At 34.2% G+C, this 21,775-nt stretch overlaps 1 protein-coding gene across 5 annotated transcripts in view; it reads left to right on the top strand.

The window, feature by feature from the left end:
• Positions 1-21,775, top strand: part of WDPCP (WD repeat containing planar cell polarity effector) — a 287,957-nt gene that overhangs the window by 249,538 nt on the left and 16,644 nt on the right. For 2 of the 5 annotated variants that reach the window (XR_004326365.1, XM_032497660.1), the window contains 2 exons: positions 384-463; positions 18,506-18,537. Coding sequence is in view for 4 of the 5 variants with exons in the window: in XM_032497660.1 (XP_032353551.1) it covers positions 384-463; positions 18,506-18,537 (112 nt within the window). In the remaining variant the exon portion in view is untranslated. Of the gene's footprint in view, positions 1-383; positions 10,686-18,505; positions 18,538-21,775 lie in introns of those variants that run through there. The other 3 variants (XM_014565286.2, XM_032497662.1, XM_032497659.1) reach the window with 3 other exon arrangements.

The raw sequence follows: 21,775 nt of genomic DNA, 5'->3' as shown, positions 1-21,775 counted from the left end.
AACATCTACATTCATTCTAATTTTGAAATACCCTAAGCATCACATTTAGAGTTCAGAGCATCACATTTTTTCCATGATTACTTTTTTGAAAATTGCATATGTGAAATATTTTATTTGTATATTAAAGTTGAATTTAATTGTTTTTTAAAATGTCCTGTAAAATATTTGATGGTGAGAAAGTTAAAGACAGTTTTCAACATTTTTACATTATGGAATTTAAGTGATTATATTGTTCAAAAGTTCCAAGGAAATTTGTTTTCCCAAGGAAATTTTTTAAAGCCTCGTAAGTTTGAAAGTATTCAGTACTTAAAATCTGTAACATATTTAACCCTATAATTTTCTTTTTCATCCTTTTTCCAATGAAAAAAACCTATATATAACAGACAAGTATCTGACAGAAGGAATGAACCTGAAAAAGGCAACTCTGCTGGATCTTTGATGGCTAAGATCTATAATGAAGAAGGTAATGTTATGCAAGGTATACAAAATATTCAAAGTATAAAGGAAAAACAATGTTATAGCCAGCAAGAGCTTGCAGTAAATGCATAAAAATAAGAAAATCTTGGGCATTTCCAGATGATGTGTTTTAAGACTGTTCTTGACAGGTGTAATGTAAAACACCAAGTCATCTGATTATAATAAAGGCTTACTTTTAATAAGCATACAAATAATTTGGGGATCTTGTTTAAATGTTGATTCTCAGTCAGTAGATCTGGGGTGGAACCCATGATTGTAAACTTCTAACAAGCTCTCAAGTGATGTATACGGTACTAGCTTAGAGATTATACACAATACGAAGCCAAGCTGTGAAGGTCATTGAGAAAAATGGCTGATTCTTGCCCAACTGAGTAACAAAGACATAAACATAGTAAGTACTACAACATAAGGCAGCCATGTGATATATCCCTAAAAGTTGTACCCAATAGAAAGCAAGATGAGGTAACAGCATTCACCTCCAGCCAAAATGTTCAGTGAGATTTCACAATGCAGAAGAAACTGCATACAGAATTATGGAAATAGAAAGCAGAGATAATAGATTACTGCATGTGAAGTTACAAAAAAATTAATATTTGAATGTTCTCATTATGTCCCCTTTTCACTGTCCCCTAAATATGAATCTAAGCTTGACCTACTCATTTTCTTACCTTTCTCTCTGAGAATGGGCCAATGCTGCTGAACTAAGATTCTGAAACGCAAAATTTGGAAGAAAGGAAGATACAGAGGACAAGAGAGGCATGTGGAGTTAAGAGGCTTGAAGTGAAGTTTTACTTCTGGAGATCCCAGGGAAGAAAACACATGAGAGCAACTTCAGCATCTGAAGGATGTGGATAAAATAGAAAAAGAATTTTTATGTATTGTACAGTGTCAGGGATACAGCAGTGAACTTTTTTTTTTTTTTTCATAAACTGAAGCGTATCAACTCTATGTCACAAAGCATATATAACATGTGGTCCCAACTCTGGCCTAATATAATGTCACTCTAATTCTTCAGTTGTTCTTGCCTATGAAATCAAAATTTCCATGGAATGATTCTCATAAAGGATGAGGAGTTGAATAAGCAATTTAAAGTGATTCTTTTGGCATTAATAGTTTAAAGATACATGATCCCCAGTAGAAAAATATGCTACTTTTGTCTCTAAGTTTGTTCTCCCTTGAATTTGAAGAAAAATGATTCATAGTTTTCAACAAGGCCAGCAATAAAGTTGAACTTAAAAGTTGATGGTTACTAGCAACATGGCAGAATAGGAGGTCCCCCCAACCCTCATTTCCTGCACAGACACACTGATTTGGCAACTATCCATGAACAAGTGACACTGTATGAGCTTCAAAATCCATGAAGAAGTTGCAACATCCCAGTAGAGCCCAAAACCAAGAAAAGACAGTTTAAGAAGTCACAACCACACTCTGGTGGCAGATCTGCTGAATATGGATCTGATGGCAACCCTATACCCCTGTGGACCTGGCCCCTGCCCCACTGAACTGTGGTCACACCACAAGTCTTGTCCACCTGCAGACCCAGCAGAAACCACACCTACCTATGACCCCTATTATAGGCCTGCTGACTGCACACATAATTTAAGACTTGCTCAACTGTGATCCTGGAGGCAGTCTCATCCACTCAGAGACCTGGGAGGAGACATGACAATCTGCATCCCAAGTAACAGGCCTGCCAACTGTGAATACAGAAGTGGCCCCATCCACCTGGGGACCCAGCATGAGGTACTCCTGCTGGTGCCCCCAGTAACAGGCTAGCCAACCATGGACCTGACTATGGACCTGGAAGCAACCTCATGATCTGGCGCAGGCCCTCCCTAACTGCAGTCTGGAGGCAGGCCTGTCCGTCTGGGGACCTGGCAAGAGTAGGTCCTTACTTGCCGAAAACAGTCTGAAAAAAACAGAAGGGGTTCCTTCTCCTTCAGATGCACAGACATCAATACAAGGCTGTTAAGTATCACAAAGAATCAGGCAAAGATGACACCACCAAAGGAAACTAACATAGTTCCAGTAACCAACCCTAAAGAAATGGAGATCCATGAATGGACTGACAAAGTATTTTTTAAAATCATCATAAACAAGCTCAGTGGGATAAAAGAGAACACAGACAACTAAAGACAATCAGGAAAACAACACATGAACAAAATGAGAAGTTCAACAGAGAAACAGAATTTTTTTTTTTAAAGAAAACTAGAGCTGAAGAACACAATAACTGAAAAATGGAGTACCTTCAACAGCAGAATCAATAAAGCAGAAGAAATAATCAGCAAGCTTAAAGACAGGTCATTTGAAATTATCCACTGAGAGGAATAACAACAACAAAAAGAATGAAAAACTGAAGAAAGTCTACGGGGCTTATGGGATACCAATGAGGAACCAATTTATACATTTTGGGAGTCCCAGATGGAGGAGGAGGGGAGGCAGAGGAGAGAGAGGGAGAGAAGAGTCAAAATGTATGTAAAGAAATAATGGTTGAAACATCTGAAATCTAGAAAGGGAAAGGGACCTCCAGATTTGTAAAGCCCCCAAGTGCCCAAATAGGTTGAAATCTGCATAAAACACATTATAATTAAATTGTCTAAAGTCAAATGCAGAGAGAATTTTCACAAATGAGAGAAAAGTGACTTGTCACATACAAGGGAGCATGCAAGGAATAGCAGATAGACTACTGGTGGATTTCTCAGCAGAAACCTTTTAGGTCAGAAGTGAGTGGGATGATGTATTCAAAGCTCTAAAGGAAAAAACTTCCAAATAAGCATACTGGCAAAACTGTCCTTTAAGGAAGAAGAAGAGAGAAAGATTTTCTCAAACAAAAGCTGAGGGAGTTTATCCTACTTGATCTGCCTTACAAGAAGTGCTAAAGGCAGTTCAAATTAAAACCAAAAAAAAAAATGCTAAACAATAACATGAAGTATAAATCATTGCTAAAGGAAATATTAAGACAAACAATACTGACATACTGTAATGGTGGCACATAAATCGTTTTAAACACTAGTATATAAAATAAAGACAAAAGTAGTAAGAATAACTATAACCACTGAATGTGTTAACAGAAACACAATATAGAAAGAAGCAAAGTCTAGTATCAGTTCATAAAGTGTGTGTGAGGGAAGAAGAAAAGTGTATACTTTGTGTATGGAACTGAAGTTAAGCTGTTATTAGCTTAAACAGACTGCTATAACTCTAAAATACTTGATGCAAGCCCAATGGTAACTAAAAGAAAAAGCATAAAAGGTACAGCAAAGATAAAAAAGAAAGCATACAACTACAGGAGAAATCTATAAAGAAACAGCAGAACTAAAAAACAGTATACACCAAATAAAAGCTAAAGACATAAACAGAACATTCCACCAAACAGCATCAGAATACTCATTCTTCTCAAACACCCATGGACCATCACCAGGATCAATCACATGCTAGGTTACAAAACAAGTCATAACAAATTTATGAAAACTAGAATCATTCCAAGTATCTTTTCTAATAACAACAGAATGAAACTAGAAATGAATACTAGAAAGAAAATGGGAAAATTAACCAATAATGAACTTTAAAAAATTCACTCTTAACTACTGGCTCAAAGAAGAAATCAAAATTAAATTAGAAAATATCTTGAGACAAATGAAAATGAAAACATACCAAAACTTATAGGAGACAGCATAAATAGTACCAGGAGGAAAGCTTACAAGCATAAACTTTTTTATTTAAAAAAATATTACAGTGAACAACATAGCTTTACACTTCAAGGAACTATAAAAGAACAAACTAATCCCAAAGTTGGCAGAAGGAAGGAATAAGCAAGATTATAGTAGAAATAAGCTAAATAGAAAATAGAAAAACTATTTTTAAAAATCAGTGGAACTAAGAACTGGTTTTTGGAAAAGATAAAGTCAACAATCCTTTAGCTAGACTAAGAAATAAAGAGGGAAGACACAAATAAATAAAATCAGAAATGAAGGTGAAGACATTGCAACTGATTCCACAAAAATAAAAATTGATCATAATGATATACTATAAACAAAAACTAGAAGAAATGGCAAAATTCTTAGGAACCAATAACCTATCAAGAATGAATCAAGAAGAGACAGCCTGAAGAGATCAGTGAAAAATAAGGAAATTGAAAGGGTAATCAAAAACCTTCCAACAAAGAAAAGCACAGGACCAGATGTATTCAAAGATGAATTCCAGCGAATATTTAAAGAAGAATTGATACCAACCCTCCTCAAACTTTTCCAAAAAATTGAAGAGGGAAAACTTTCAAACTTACTCTATGAGGCCAATATCACCCTGTTACCAAAGCCAGATAAAGGCACAAGAAGAAAAGAAAACTACAGGCCAATATCCCTGATGAACACTGATGCAAAAATCCTCAACAAAACAGCAGCAAACAGAATTCAGCAGCACATTAAAAGAATCATACACTTGGCCAAGTAGGACTTAACCTAAAATGCAAGGATAGTTTAACACATGAAAAATCACAGAATGTAATATAGCATTAAAAGCACAGGCAACCAAAGTAAAAATAGGTAAGTGGGATTAGAGCAAATTAAAAAGCTTCTGTACAGCAAATGAAATCACCAACAAAATGAAAAGGCAACCTATGGATTGAGAGAAAATATTTGCAGACCATATATCAGATATGGAGTTAACATCCAAAATATATAAAGAACTCATACAACTCAAAAGGAAAAAAAATTCAATTTAAAAATGGGCAGAGACCTGAGTAGACATTTTTACAAGGAAGACATACAAATGGCCAACACGTACTTGAAAAAGTGCTCAAAATCATAAATCACCAGGGAAATGAAAATCAAACCCACAAAACCACAATGAGATATCACCTCATATCTGTTAGGCTGGCCAGTATCAAAAATACAAGGAACAACAAGCATTGTGAGGATGGAACAAAAGGGAACAGTACCTGTGTTATAATCTTAAAATGTTGCTAAGAGGATAGATCTTATGTTAAGTGCTCTTACACAAAGGAAAAAAATGAGGGGTGTAAATGGGAGGAAACTACTGGAAGTGATGGATAAGTTTATGGCAATAATAGTGATGATGGTTTCCTAGGTGTATACTTATCTCCAAACACATTAAGCTGTATATATTAAACATTATAGCTTTTTGTATCACTGTGGTTAATACAGTTTCCTTCATAGTATTTAAAAAAAGTAATTGATGAACTTGAGTTATTTTGAAACAACCAATATTTGGTTGCTGAATTTTGGCATTGTGACAGTGACAGTGACAGTCATTGTATAGGGCTAGTAGATCATGGCTTTACATCCTTTAAGCCTACTGATGCTAAGGTGTAAAAGAAGAGTGGAAGATAAGGTCTGAAAGGTAGGTTATGGGTCAGATTGTGGCTAGGCTCTGGTGTAAAGCTAAAGATTTTATATTTATTTCAATAGGTAGTTACATGGCTTTTAAGGTTATAGGCAGGGCAGTAATATTAGCAAAAGCATAAAATAAGAATATTAATCTAATGGCCTCATCCCAAGATGAAATGAGAAATAACAGAAGGAAAAACTAAATAGCAACCTTATTATAATAATTCAGAGGTAAAGTAAGCCTGGGCAAAAATACTGATAGGAACAAAAAAGGATAATTTTTGAGACTGATGAAAAATTTAATATGACTTGGTAAATTCTTTCATCCAGCATTCAACAAATACTTATTGAATACCTCTTACATACCAGAAACCATCTTATACAGTGAAAACAGAGGTAAAAGACATAATCCTCGTCTATAAAGTGTTTGCAATTGAGAACTATGATAGAATGCTTTGATACATTCTCCACACTGACATTAAAGTGACCTTAAACTATTTAGATCTTTTATAATCTATCCACACCATCTCTAGCCAACCTTATTTTCTACTACTACATATTTTTAACTACTTCTACTTACTCATCACCTAAAAATATTAATACCTAGATGATCCTTTCTACCCAATTCTTCTAAAATGTTAACTTTGAAAATGATTAATCATTTCCTACTGACAAATTCTAATAATTTTTTCCAGAGCTCTTCCACATAACTGTTAGTAGCATTCTATATTACTGAATACTCCTTCCTTGAAATTACTTTACTTTTACCTTCTTTGCACTCTAGCAATTGAATCCTCTTTTTGCCCTAAATAGGTCTGAACTCTAATAACTGATTTAGAAATAGTATTCAGATAAGTTAAAAAGATTTTTTTAAACAACCAATTCTAATATAAGTGGCTACATAACATATCAGGGCCTCCCTTTGTGTCTTACTGTGAACTGTTACACTTACATACCAAATGGTTAATGAATAGGGGGTGTATTAGGAAGGGTTCTCCAGAGAAACAGAAACAATAGGGGTGTGTGTGCACATGCGCACGCACTATAAGGAATTGTCTCATGTGATTATGGAGGCTGACAAATTCTAACATCTACAATCTGCATGCTGGCTGAAAACCCAGGAAGAGCTAATGCTTCAGTACAAATCAAATGGCAGGTCAAAAACAGGCAAGGCAGGAGTTCCCTCCTATTCAGGGGAGGACCAGACTTTTGTTCTATTCAAACTTTCAATTCATTGGATGAATCCCACCCATATTAGGGAGGATAATCTTCTTTACTCACCCTATCAATTTAAATGTCAAACTCATCCAAAAACATTTTCATAGAAACACCCAGAATGTTTGACCAAATATGTGGGTACCCTGTGGCTCAGACTGACAAAGAAATAATTATCATATGGGTCCTGCTTAACCAGGTTTATTTACACAGTACAAAATCATTATAAAGATGATATTTTCTAACACAAAATAAGAATAGGCAGGAATTCTATATAGAGGAGGCTGATGAGGAAGCTATACAAACTAAATCAATACACAGAAAAGCAAAAATGAACAAAAAACCTAAAAACTGACCAAATTGGCTAAGTTGAGAACTGTGCTGAAATGTGTAAGGTGAAAGAAAAAGTGGGAGTAGCCCAAGAAAGGGAAAAGAAAACACAATAAAAGAGAGAAAAGACAAAAACTTTTCATGGTTCTTCCTTTCTGTCTCTATAGAAATCATACATGAATCATATCTGAAGAGAAGGAAAGGTTTTTTAAAATCTTCAATCCAGAACAAAACTAAAAGCAAAAAATAAAATGAAATTTAAAAGTTAATGTCCAAAGAGGCTCTGGTTCAAGACAGCAATTAGGAAAGTCTTCAACTCACCTCATCCCACAGACACACACAATATATAGCTACATATTCAACAGTTTTCTCTGGAAGCAACCCAAAAACTAGCTGAGTGACTCCTATACATAAAGCAAATGAGAAAAAAACCACATTGAAATGGGTAAGAGAGACTGAAACACAATCTTGCAACAAACTCCACACTCACTACATGGCAACCCACAATTGGAACTCTGAACTCCAAGCTTCTCCCTGAAGGGGAGAGAGTTTGAACCCTACATCTGCTTTCCTAACTTTTAAGAGCCCCCAAACATCTAGCTTTGAAAGACAGTGGGGCTTGCATCCACAAGACCCACGTAGCTGTGGCAAACAAGAAAACAGTTCTTAAAAGTGCTCACAGACTCACCCAGTTACGCCCAGGGCCCAGGGCAGAGGCTTCAACTGAAAAATCACCCAATCCTTTCTGCGAAAGAAGCCTATTTACTTGTCTTAAATCTTCAGCCTGAGGAGAAGGCATCTAATTTAATACCTATCTAGATGCCTACTGAAATACTTTACAAAAATATAAGCTAATGCTCTCCCTCTGCCTTCCTCCAGGTCACTGGTATCTACCGAAAAAACAACTGTGCACTCACTTGTCTGGCATCTCAGTTTTTGTAGCTGCCAACCAGGGGACGTCTTGATCACCTGGCTCTGGTGGCCAACAGTGCTTACACATTCTCAGATCCGACAGGACTGTAATAAATGGAGAACGAGTTCTTAACTGGCTATCCCCAGGGCACAGTGGAGAGGCAGCAGACTGAATCACCCAATATTTCTGTGAAAGAAACATATTAGCTTATCTTCATAATTATGTCCTGAGGGGATGGCTTCTATTCTAATTAGACACACATCTAAGGGCCAACTATAATCCTCTCCAGGGATCTCAGAGGACAGGTGCTAGCTTAGCATTCTCCCTCTGCCTCACTCCAGGTCGCCAGTGTCTCCAAGAAAGGAGCCTGTGTACACGTCTGGCACCCTGGCTTTATGTCTGACACCCAGAGGACACATCCCTTAATAGCCTGGCTCTGGTGGCCAGTGGGACTTGTGTTCACAGGTTCAATGGGACAGTAGCAAACAAAGAAACAGTTCTTAACTAGCTATCACTCCAGGGCTCAGTGCAGAAGGAGCTGACAGAAATGCCCATCTCCCAGTCTTCCCCTGAAGGGGATATGTTTGCATACTTGAAAAGCTGCTGCCTGAGGGTCTGGCTTCCAATCAGCATGAATCTAGGTGTTGATTGACATTCTCCCCTTTGGGACACTGACAGGCCTTGGCACACCCTCAAATACTGGGAGCCACTCAGAATAAAGTAGGCTGCTTGGACAATCACAAAGGTTTGAAAAACAACCAACAGCTAGGGAAGGGTTGAATGACAAGGATCATTTCTACAAAAGGCCACTCCTTCATGACTAGGAGAGATGGCTATTTTATCTAATGCATAGAAACCAACACGTAGAGTCAAGGAAAATGAAGGAACAAAGAAAAATGTTTCAAACGAAACAACACGGTAAAAGTAAAAACAAGACCTTAATGAAACACAAATGTTATTTATCTGATAAAGACTTCAAAATGGCAATCATGAAGATGATCACTGATCTTGGGAGAAAAATACATGAACTAAGTGAGAACTTCAACAAAGAGACAGAAAATGGAAATGTTAGCTATTTTGATTGTGGTAGTGATTTCACTGGTGTATACATCTACCAACATTCATCAGATTGTACACCTGAAATACGTGTAATTTACTGTACAGGAACCATATCACAGTAAAGGTGTTTTTTTAAAAAGAGACAGAAAATATAAGAAAGTGCCAAATACAAATCACAGAGCTGATGATCTCAATAACAGCACTGAAAAATACAATAGAGGGATTCAACAGCACACTAGATAAAGTGGAAGAAAGGATCAGTGAATGGAAGACAAGGCAGTGGAACTCATCCAATCAGAGCAGCAAAAAGAAAAAAAGAAAAGAGTGAAGACAGCTTGAGGGACTTACGGGAAAACAAGCAGACCAATATTCACATTATAGTAATCCCAGGTTGAGAAGAGAGGGAGAAAGGGACAGACCTTAGTTGAAGAAATAATTACTGAAAACTTCCCTCACCTGGGAAGGAAATAGGCTTACAGATCCAGGAAGCCCAGAGTTCCAAAAAAAGATGAACCTGAAGAGATCCACACCAAGACACATTACAGTTAAATTCTAAAATGTTAAAGACAAGGAGAAAAATCTTAAAAGCAGCAAGAGGAAAACAACTTGTTACATACAAGGGAACCCCCATTAGACTATCAGCAAACTTTTCACCAGAAACTTTGCAAGCCAGAAGGGAGTGGCATGATATATTCAAAGTGCTGGGGGTGGGGGAGCAACTACTAACCAAGAATACTCTCCCTGGTAAAGTTGTCCTTCAGATTTAAAGGAGAGATAAAGAGTTTTCCAGATGAGCAAAAACTAAGTAAGCGAGTTTATCACCACTAGCCTGGCCTTAAAAGAAGTGTTAAAAAGACCTCTTTAAGCTGAAACAAAAGGGTGCTAATTAGTAACCAAAAAAGTGAAAGTATAAATCTCACTTGTAAAGGTAAATATGTAGTAAAATTCAAAATAATCTAATGATGTAAAGGTGGTTGGTTAATTAGTTATAAAGTTAGCATGAAGATTAAAACAAAAAAGTAGTAAAAATAACTATCACTACAATAATTTGTTAATGAATTCACAAGATAAAAAATGTAAATTGTGATATCAGAAACATAAAATATAGGAGGTAGGAGAAAAAAGTGTCAGGTTTAGAAGGCATTCAAACTTAAGTTAGCAACTTAAAATATAATGTTATAATAAGTTGTTTTATGTAAACCTCATGGTAAGCAGAAAGCAGAAACCTGTAGCAGATACACAAAATACAGAGAAAGGAATCTAAGCATACTATCATAGAAAATCATCAAATCACAAAGGAAAAGAGCCAGAAAAGAAAAAGGAATAAAGAAATTACAAAACTGCCCCAAAAAAAAAAAAAAAATTAGCATAATGACAATGGTGCCTACAAGAGAATCACTTCAGATGTAAGGATACACACAGACTGAAAGTGAAGGGGTGGAAAAGTATTACTTCAAACAAATGGAAACTAAAAGAAAGCTGGAGTAGCTATACTTAATATAGACGAAGTAGGTTTTAAGACAAAGATTGTAGTAAGAGATAAAGAAGGTTATTATATAATAATAAAGGCATTAATAAAACAAGGGAATATAACATTTATAAATATTTATTCATTCAAATAAGGAGCACTTAAACATATAAAGGAAATGTTAACAAATCAAAAGGGGACATAGCAAGAGAAAAATATTAAGGAACTTTAATAACCAACTTTCATCAATGGATGGATCATGCAGACAGAAAATCAATAAAGAAACACTGGACTTAAATGACACGTTAGACTAAATGGACTTAACAGACACATACAGAACATTCCATCCAAAAGCAACAGAATACACATTCTTCTTTCTTCTCAAGCACACAAGGAACATTCTCCAGGATATATCATGTGTTAGGCCATGAAACAGTCTTAATAAATGTAAGAAGACTGAATTACATTGAGCATTTTTTCCAACCAAAATGGTAATGAAACTAGAAACCAGTCATAAGAAGGAAATTGAAAAATGCATAAATACTTGGCAATAAAACGATATGCTACTGAACAATCAACTGATTAAAGAAGAAGTAAAAGAGCAAAAAATACCTTAAAAAATGAAAATGGAAATAAAACATACTATAACTTATAAAATGCAGCAAAAGCAGTTAAAAGAGAGAAGTTTATAGTGGTAAGTACCTATGTTAAGAAATAAGAAAGGTTTCAAGTAAACAACCTAACTTTACACCTCAAGGAACTAGAAAAAGGATGAACAAACTAAGCCCAAAGTTGGTAGAAAGAAGGAAATAACAAAGACCAGAATGAAAATAAGTGAAATAGAGACTAAAAAAGAGAGAGAGAACTTAAATAACATCAGAAATGAAAGAGACATTACAACTGATACCACAGAAATAGAAAGGATCGTAAGAAACTACTATGAATAATTATACACTAACAAATTAAACAACCTAGAAGAAATGAATAAATTCCCAGAATCATGAAACCCACCAAGATAAATTTTGAGAATATAGGAAATCTGAACAGACCAATAATTAGTAAAGGAACTGAATCACTAATGAAAAAATTACCATAAAAGGAAAGTCCAGGACCAGATAGCTTCACCGATGACTTCTACCAATCATTTATATAAGAATCAATACCAATCCTTCTCAAACTCTTCCAAAAAGCAGCAGAGCAGGGAAACTTCCAAACTCATTTTACAAGACCAGATAAGGATGCCACAAAAAATAAAATTATAGGCCAATATGCCTAATGAACATAGATGCAAAAATCCTTCAACAAAATATTAGCAGACTGAATCCATCAATACATTAAAAAGATCATACATCATGATCAAGTGGGATTTTTCCAGAGATGCAAGGATTTTTAAATATCTGCAAGTCAATGTGTTATACTACATTAACAAAATGAAGGATAAAAACCATATGATCATCTCAATAGTTGTAGAAAAAGCATCTGGCAAAACTCAACATCCAGTTTTCATAAAAACTCTCAACAAAGTGGGTACAGAGGGAACATACTTCAACATAATAAAAGCTATATATGACAAGTCCACAGCTAACATCATACTTAATGGTGAAACCTGAAAGCTCTTCCCATTAAAATCAGGAACAAGACAATAATGCCACTCGCACCACTCCTATTTAACCCAATACTCAAAAGTCATAGCCAGAGCATCTAGGCAAGAAAAAGAAATAAAAGGCATCCAAATTGGAAAAGAAAAAGTATAACTGTCGCTATTTATAGATGACATAATTTTATATACAGAAAACCCTAAAGACTCCACCAAAAAACCGTTAAAACTGATAAACAAATTCAGTAAACTTTCAGGATACAAAAATCACTAGAAAAATTTGTTGTGTTTCTATACACTAGTAACAAACTGTCAGAAAGGGATATTAAGAAAGAATCCCATTTATAATTGTATCATAAAGAACTAAATACCAAGGAATAAATTTAACCAGAGAGGCAAAACTGAAAATAAGACACTGATGAACAACACTGAAGACGACACAAATAAATGGAAACATGTATTTATGGATTGGAAGAACCAATATTGTTAAAGTGTCCATATTACCCAAAGCAATCTACAGATTCAATGCAATCCCCATCAAAATTTCAGTGGCATTTTTCACAGAAACAGAACAAACAATCCTAAAATTGTATGGGACGACAAAAGACTCCAAATAGCCAAAGGAAGCCTGAGAAAGAACAAAACTAGAGGCATCATGCTTCCTGATTTCAAACTATATTACAAGCTATAGTAATCAAAACAGTATGATATTGGCATATAAACAAACACACAGATCAATGAAACAGAACTAAGAGCTTAGACATAAACCTACAAATATATGGTCAATTAATTTATAACAAAGGAACCAAGAACATACAATGGGGGAAGGACAGTCTCTTCAATAAATGGTAATGGGGAAACTGGACAGTCACATGCAGAAGAATGAAACTGGACCACTATCTTACATCATATACAAAAGTTAAGTCAAAATTCATTAAAGACTCCTAGAAGAAAATATAGACAGTAAGTGCCCTGATATCAATCTTGGTAATGATTTTCTAGATTAGACAACAAAAGCAAAGGAAACAAATGCAAAAATAAACAAGGGAATCTCCATAAAACTACAAAGCCTCTGCACAGCAAAAGAAGCCATTAATAAAATGAAAAGGTAACCTACAGACTGGGAGAAAATATTTGCAAGTCATGTATTTGATAAGGGGTTAATATCCAAAATATATAAAAACTCATACAACTTAAACAATCTGATTAAAAAATGGGCAGAGGATGTGAATAGATACTTTTCTAAAGAAGACAGATGGCCAACAGGTACACGATAAGGTGCTCAACATTACTAATCATCAGAGAAATGCAAATCAAAACCACAATAAGATATCTCTTGTGAGAATGGCTGTCATCAAAAAGACAAGAAATAACAAGTGTTAGTGAGGATGTGGAGAAAAAGGAACACTCATGCATTGTTGGTATGAACGTAAATTCGTAACACCACCACGGAAAACACTATAAAGGTTTCTCAAAAATTAAAAATAGAACTACCAGATAATCCAGCAATAACCTGAATTTATCTGGGTATTTATCTGAAGAAAATGAAAGAACTAACTTGAAAAGATATCTGCACCCCCATGTTCACTGCAGCATTATTTACACTGGCCAATGTATGGAGCCAACCTAAGCATCCATCAGTGACTGAACTGGTAAAACAATGTGAGACACACACATACACACACAATGGAATGTTATTCAGTGATAATAATGAAGGAAATCCCACCATTTGTGACCACATGGATGGACCATGAGAGCATTACACTAAGTGAAATAAGCTAGACTGAGGAAGATAACAGTATGATCTCATTTATATGTGCAATCTAAAAACAAAACATCCAAATTCATAGATGTAGAGAACAGATTGGTTGCTTGCTAGAGGTGGGGACTGAGAGGTGGGCTAAACAGATCAAGGGGGCAAAAGATACAAACTTCCACTTATAGAATAAATGTCATGGGTATGTAATGTACAGAAAGGTACATACTGAATAATACTGTATTGTATATTTGAAAGTTATTCAGAGAGTAGATATTAAAAGTTCTCATCACAAGAGAAAAATGATTAACTGTGTTTGGTAATACATGTTAACTAGACATATTTTGGTGATGATTTTGCAATATATAAACATCAAATCATTATGTTGTACATCTGGAACTAATATAATGTATAATTTTTATATATAAATGTAATTTTAATATGTTATTAAAAATTTAAAAATAAAGGTCCAAACATTTATTAGATTAAACATAGATAAAATTATCCTGTCAAATGGTCATAAAAGCTTCTAATTGCTTTTTCTCATTACAAATAATAAACAGTTCCTAGACCAGCCAGTAAACAGTTTGCAGATCAATTACTGGTCTTCATTCCATACTTTGAATAACAGTGGTCTAAGAGTAACGCCTTGTTGAACTTACTGAGGAAGCTCATGTAATAAATTTGTGATGAAACAGCAGCAACACTGGCTGTGTTTAAGTCAAAAAGGCCTAATGGATATGCACCTAAGAGACTTAAGACACTGGTTAATGATCACAAATAATTCTTTTTTTCTTTAAGCATCATAGTGGTCAGCTTAACACTAACAACTTTCTTGATCAGATAGTGAAAGAAATTATCCAGCAATTTAACATCCTTCCTGTAAAACTAATGAGACCATGATACAACCAGCAAGGACTTTCTCAAAAGCTATTCTCATCATACCAGTTTATTTCCATCACAGTCCACATGTTACAGATATAATCTACATATCCCAATTTTAAAAGGCTTTGTGTCCTGTATTCCAAAACTAGCTAGAAAGTGTTCTAATCTTAAACACCTCTCTACCACTTCAATAATAAAGCAAACAATCATTGATCATTTACAATATGCCAGGCATTCTGCTAAGTGCTTTAGTACTATGCTACAGTTAGCTATCCTCTATGTAAAGAATAACTATCACTCAGTTTATTTACTTAAGTAGAAATAAATGTCAATTTAAATAAATTTAAAAGGGGAAATCTTGGCATTTCCCTTTTAAAAGGGGGAAATTGATAGAAATGAATTTAAGGGTTGAAAAATAGAGTAATATTCCTGTAGTCTGGGAAAAGGTTATCTAGACTAGAGATCCACAAAATACAGCCCATGAGCCAAGTCTGATTGCCATCTGTTTTTGTAGAGCCCACAAGCTAGAATGGTTTTCACATTTTTTAATGTTTTGGAAAAAATCAAAGAACAACAATATTTTGCAACACATGGAAGTTGTTTGAAATTCAATTTCAATGTCTATGTATAAAGTTTTATTGGAGCACAGCCATGCTTATTCTTTCACATATTGGTTATGGCTATTTTTATGCTACAATAGCAGAACTGAGTAGCACTTTGAACAGCTGCCTAGCACACTGCAAAATGCAGTGGCACAGTTATAAATCCACAGCCACAAGAGCCACACATATTGCCATACTACAACTTTTAATTTTATTTTTATTACCAGTGTATGCTCATCTTATCAAAACCAGAAAAGAAAGTCAGACTTCAAATGTCATGCTTTTATAAAGGCATAGTGGAGCATGGATTGTTTCGTTACCAAATTAGATGGCAAATCATCATGTTTCCTATGCAATGACACAATAGCTGTGCACAAAAGAATCCAATACACATCAATATTACCACTCAGAGAACTCATCACAACATCCTCTTACAGGTAACAAGTTGTGTTGTCAAGTTGTCAAGAAACGAGGTCTATATTCCCACACAAAGTTGAAGTAGATATACTTTCTAATCTCAAACCAAATTCTAGCAAAGGTAAACAACTGTTCCAATTTTAGCACTTGAAGTCCCAACCTGGTAACTGCTCAGTCCCAGAAAATTCAATCAACTGGTCTCCGTAATTCCAGCAGCATTTTTTGGATCTGGATGCAAATGCCAAGGAAATTTCTGTATTTCAAAACCCATCAACTATGCAATTGAGGAGCTTCCACCCAACCTGCAATTGGAAGTGATTAATCTGCAATGTAATGACATGCTAAAAGGCAAATATCAAGAGAAGAATCTAACAGAATTCTATAAGATGGTGCTCATGGATGGATATCAATGTGCGGTATTATTTATCTGTTTGAAAGTGCACATTCAGGAGTGAAATATATGAAATATCATCAGAAATCAGCATTAAGAGATGAACATTTGCAGATGAGTTTGATCAGAGAGAAAACACTAACTCTGAACTACAACTAAATGAAATGCTATTCTCCATTCCTATTGGATGTGTACCATAAAAAACAAACCAACAAAAAACCCTGTACTCAAAGACTCAATGATACTATTAGAGTTTAAATTTCATCAAGGAAAACATTTTAGAACCTCTCTCCCTTGCTATGTAAGTATTTACATAATATCTTCAAGTTTCCATATTGGCCTACAAAACCTAAAATATTTACTAATTGGCCCTTTACATAACATAGACCCCTTATCTAGACTAAGGCAAATATAGTTAAGAAATGGGGACAGTCACAGTTGACAAGAAACTAAATAAAGAAGTAACACTGGCTTTTATGAGAAAAATTAACAGAAGTGGTATGCATCTAAAAGACTGTTAACATATCAGAGTCAGAAACAATCACTTCATTATATCAATCTAATTAGATGTCCATCTAGACTCTAGATCATAGATTTTAACACATTATGGAAGTTAATTTTCCTTTCTATGAAAAAACTGGCATGGATTCAAGGAAGACTGACAGTGACTAATATGGTGAAACTTAGTGTTTATTTTTATATGTTTTGAAAACTATAGCTCTTTAGCTCAAAAATGCCAAGATTACAGAGATAACAATTACTATTTAAAACTATACAAAGTACATTGAGCTATTTTATTGTCAGAGAAAAATTTTAAAAACAGAAATTAAAGCAGGGTGGTTTGTTTTAGTTTGTTTAGTCATAAGAATAATTTGTTGACTATCAGGAAGACAAAATGTTAATACCCGTTTCTGAGAGTTTTGGTTATGGTTAATTTTATACTCCTAGATATCTTCCAGAATAGAACCACCACCTCATTGTAGGATTTAAACTTTTAGCTACCTGGAGGCAAGAGCCAATCCATTAGTTTTCAAAAATCAGATGTTCTGTGAAAGCATTACAGTCCAGATTTCACAAGACAGCTCCATACCATATTAGAAATGTTATGAAAATTTTAAGCCATATAGCTAATATCCCAGTTGATACAAAAATATCACAAAATAGCAAGTAATTTACAGTTAATGACAGACAAGTAACATGTATTTTTATAAATGTATAATATCATTAAGGTGTTTCTTGGTGCTAGGACTACCAGGAGAAATAAGATGCTACTGATAAGCTGAAGAAAACTTATCATCTACTTAAGAAGGTAGACTAAATAAATAAAGGAAATAAATAATAAGTAAACATAAGCCTAGTGCCAAATGAGTGGTATATGCATGAATGCACCAAGTACTTTAAGAGAAACATAATTGGGACTTATAAATACCACCACTTATACAAAAATGAAAATATGTAAATCACTGTCTACTTACTACTCATCAATAATGAGAAATTAGATTGTGGCAGTAATGACCCTTCTTTTCTCTCAGCCTAATGGCATATAAAGCTAAGTAAAGATAAGTCTTTTAAAAGCATCATTTTGATGTACTAAGCCAGAGACAACAGGTCTCACATCACTGCTATGAGAACAAATAACCCACTAATCAAGTACGGTATTCTTTGCCATTGAGAAACAAAAAAGGCCTCATAAAACTTTTCAATACAGTTCCCCAGGAAACCACCACTAATCATCCAGACTTGGCACTTTGGATGAAATTTATCTGCCATGCAAGTTTCTAATCTCTTGAAGAACGGAAGGAACAATAAAGGCATAGTCTACTCATTTGATTTCAGTACATTAACCATAGCATGTATGTATGAGAATAACTAGTATTTTCATACTATTTTGAAATTTGGTTATTGCTTTTTCTAGAGTTTTAAGTATTTTAAGCTATGATTATTTTAAGTGTTGCTCTTTTAGTGAGGATATTAAAAGCTTCTATTAATAATTTTTGTTAAAGTCCTTTATAGATTTTAAGATAATTAATGTTTTGATCTTTTATTTTAGAAGAAAACATGAGAGAAGACTGCATAGGACAGGTAAAACATTTTCTCTTACTGTTTCTTAGACATCTAAATTTCAAAAGAAAAGGATACTTTATGTGATTATTTTGAACTTGGGAAAAGCTGCCTATTGGTATACATTAACTGGAAACATCTTTCTAGAAAACTACTCAGCTTTTCAGTATTTCAGAGTTATTATTAAAATAGCTATTTTTGAAAAATAAAATTATGCATAATGGAAATATACAAAGGAAATTATATATCTGAAATTTGCCTCGAAATAATCCAGTGGGAGAAACTGGGAGGGATATAGGTGACTCATAGTCACCATGAATTGATAACTTATGAAGGTGGGTCATGGGTAATACAGTAATTCATACATACCATTCTCTCTACTTTAGTATATGTTTGAAATTATCCAAAATTTAACATTTAAAATTTATAAGTTTATAGTAAGTATGAAGTCATCCAATTCATTTTTATTACATCTGTGTATAATTTTTATAGGTAAAACACATGGGGTCCCTCTCCTTATTCCATTGCTGATATCACATCTAAGTTCATTCAGAGAGGAGATATCAATGGCCTGTTATACCAATTTCAAAAAGTTATGTATAAGTCAGAGAAAGCCTCATAATTTTATTAAAAGCCCACAGTGGATTATCATAGTAACTGATTCATAATGAGATTTGAGTTTATATGATAGTTCCACAATTAACAAATTATAACTTTGGAAAAATCATTTCATCTCTGTAAGCTTTAACTACTTCATCTGTAAAACAAAGAAAATTCCATATACTCACAGAATTTTTATAAAGCTCTATTATGCCCATGTATGTGGTAGGACTTCGTTTATTATATGGAAATAAACTAAAGACAGTAATTATTAACATCATTGCTTCAATCTATTTGATGGACATACCTATATTGAAAATATAATAATTGCTTGGAGGGAAATACCCATATTACAGTTGACTGTGCATGCATAATAATCTGCATTTAATTTGCTAAAGCTTAAAGAAACTTAACCATAAATTGTATATATTTTTAAGTAGCTTATCTTTAACACTAATTGTTAAAGAAAAAACTGCACCCTACCAAAACTTTACAGACACATCCACTTGGATACACAAGTATATATGAGATCCAATCAAGAAACTGACTTCCCAAGAATATTTCTGGAAAGGTTGTTATACAGAATAAGAAAAATATCAGCTTGTGTGCTGAAGTATACAATGATTATCATAACCTAATTACTAGGCCACAAGTCGTCAAGTTTAGATATTAATATAGCTTAAGTTCATATTAGCATTAACTCATATATATTTTATGTTCAGCCCTCTGGCTTCTTGTTTAAGAATTATTATTAAGAACAGATAAAATACAGATTATAATACCCTGTCATTATTGCTTGCAGAGGTCTTTCTCATTCAAAATTGTCATATGCTACATTTTAAGAGTTTTGTGTGTTATAATTTTCTTTTAATATAATAATTTTTTTCAACATGCTTCTCTTTATCAACTATTTATCAACTTTAATCAATTGGAAATATTCAATAAGAAATAAAAATTTTAATAATAAAGTAATTCACGCTAATTTATCACATGACTATTATATGATTGACACTGGTCTCAGTACTTTAAATATTTTAATTCAGTTAATTTTCAAAACAACCAAATGAGGTGAGTACTACTATTAGCCCATTTTATAGACTAGAAAACAGACACCAATGTTAAGTAACTTCCCCACCATCACACAGCTTGTGAGAAGTACAGCTGGAATTCAACCACTAACAGTCTGGCTCTAGACCAGGGTTTCTCAACCTAGACCAGGGTTTTTCAACCTCAGAGCTGTTGACATTTTGAGCTGAGTAATTCTTTGTTTTGGAGGTGACATCCTGTGCATTATAGGATGTTTAGCAGCATCCCTGGTCTCTACCTAGTAGAAGCCAGTAGATTCCCCGCTTCAGTCACGACAACCAAGTAACATCTCCAGACACTGCCAAGTGTCTCCTTGGTGGAAGGGGATGGCAAAATCACCTTCAGTTGAGAAGCACTGCTCTAGAGAAACCACCACACAACACACCTTTTTAAAAATCACAATACAGAAATATGGAAAGCCAGAAAACAAAAATCACCTATAATTCTACTATCCAGAGATAATTATTAAAATTACTAATACTTTTTAAGCTTCTTGAGAGCTCCTCCTCGATTACATTCCTATCCCTCTACCTACTCTCACAGCCCTAAATTTTATGTTAATCATTTCTTTGTTTGTCTTTATGGTTTCCCCATATGTGGCTACATCCCTAAATAATACTTAGTTTTACTTATTTCTGAATGTCATACAAACAAAAACATAGTGCATTCTTTGTGTTACATGGTCTTTTCACTCCATACTGCTGTAATATATTCATGCTGACATGTATAGGTGTAAGTTTTATTCATTTCCACTGCCTAGTGTATTCACTGGATGAATATCATAATTTATTCATCTATTCTACTATTGGACATTTAGGCTGTTTCTAGCTTTTTCAATTACAAACAGTGCTGCCATGAACATTTTTCTATATATCCCTAGGGTATATACTCAAGAACAAAATTTCTGGTTATAGGCAATGCACAGCTTCAATTTCAGTAATTCCAAATTTTTACCAAAGTACTTTTATCACATTAAATTCCCACTAGCTGAGTGTAAAAGTTTCCAATGCTCTACAATCTAACACTCAGATTTAATATTCATATTTCAAAATTTTTGCCATTCCTAGCATCTGCAAAACAGCTTCTTCTTGAGATTTTGATCTGCACTTGCTAATTAATAATAAGGTTAAACATATGTTCATATGTTTCCAGTCATTCATGCTTCTTCTTTCTAGAAATGTCTATTCCTATCTTTCATTCATTTTTATTGGGTTATTTGTCTTTTTCTTACTGATTTGAAGGAGTTCTTTATATATTCTGGAACTAATCCTTTGTCAGTGTTACAAATAACTTCTCCCTGTTTGTTGCTTCCCTCATTCCTGTCATTATGGTTGTTAAAGAGAAATTCAGCTACATTAAAGATAAGAGTTACCACCCTTTCCTTTATGGTATATTTTTTATATCTTGTCAAAGATGCCCTTCCCTTCTCTCAAAGTTATACAGATATTCTCCTGTTATTAAAGTTTTTGCCTTTCACATTTATGTCTAATCCATTTGGATTGATTGATATTGTGTGTGTGTGTGTGTGTGTGTGTGTGTGTGTGTGTGTGTGTGTGTTAATTACGGGTAAGCT

The sequence above is a fragment of the Camelus ferus genome, chromosome 15 (assembly GCF_009834535.1).
Source record: "Camelus ferus isolate YT-003-E chromosome 15, BCGSAC_Cfer_1.0, whole genome shotgun sequence".
NCBI lineage: Eukaryota > Metazoa > Chordata > Mammalia > Artiodactyla > Camelidae > Camelus > Camelus ferus.
The sequence above is the reverse complement of the archived record's forward strand: the minus strand, read 5'-3'. Positions and strand labels throughout refer to the sequence as shown.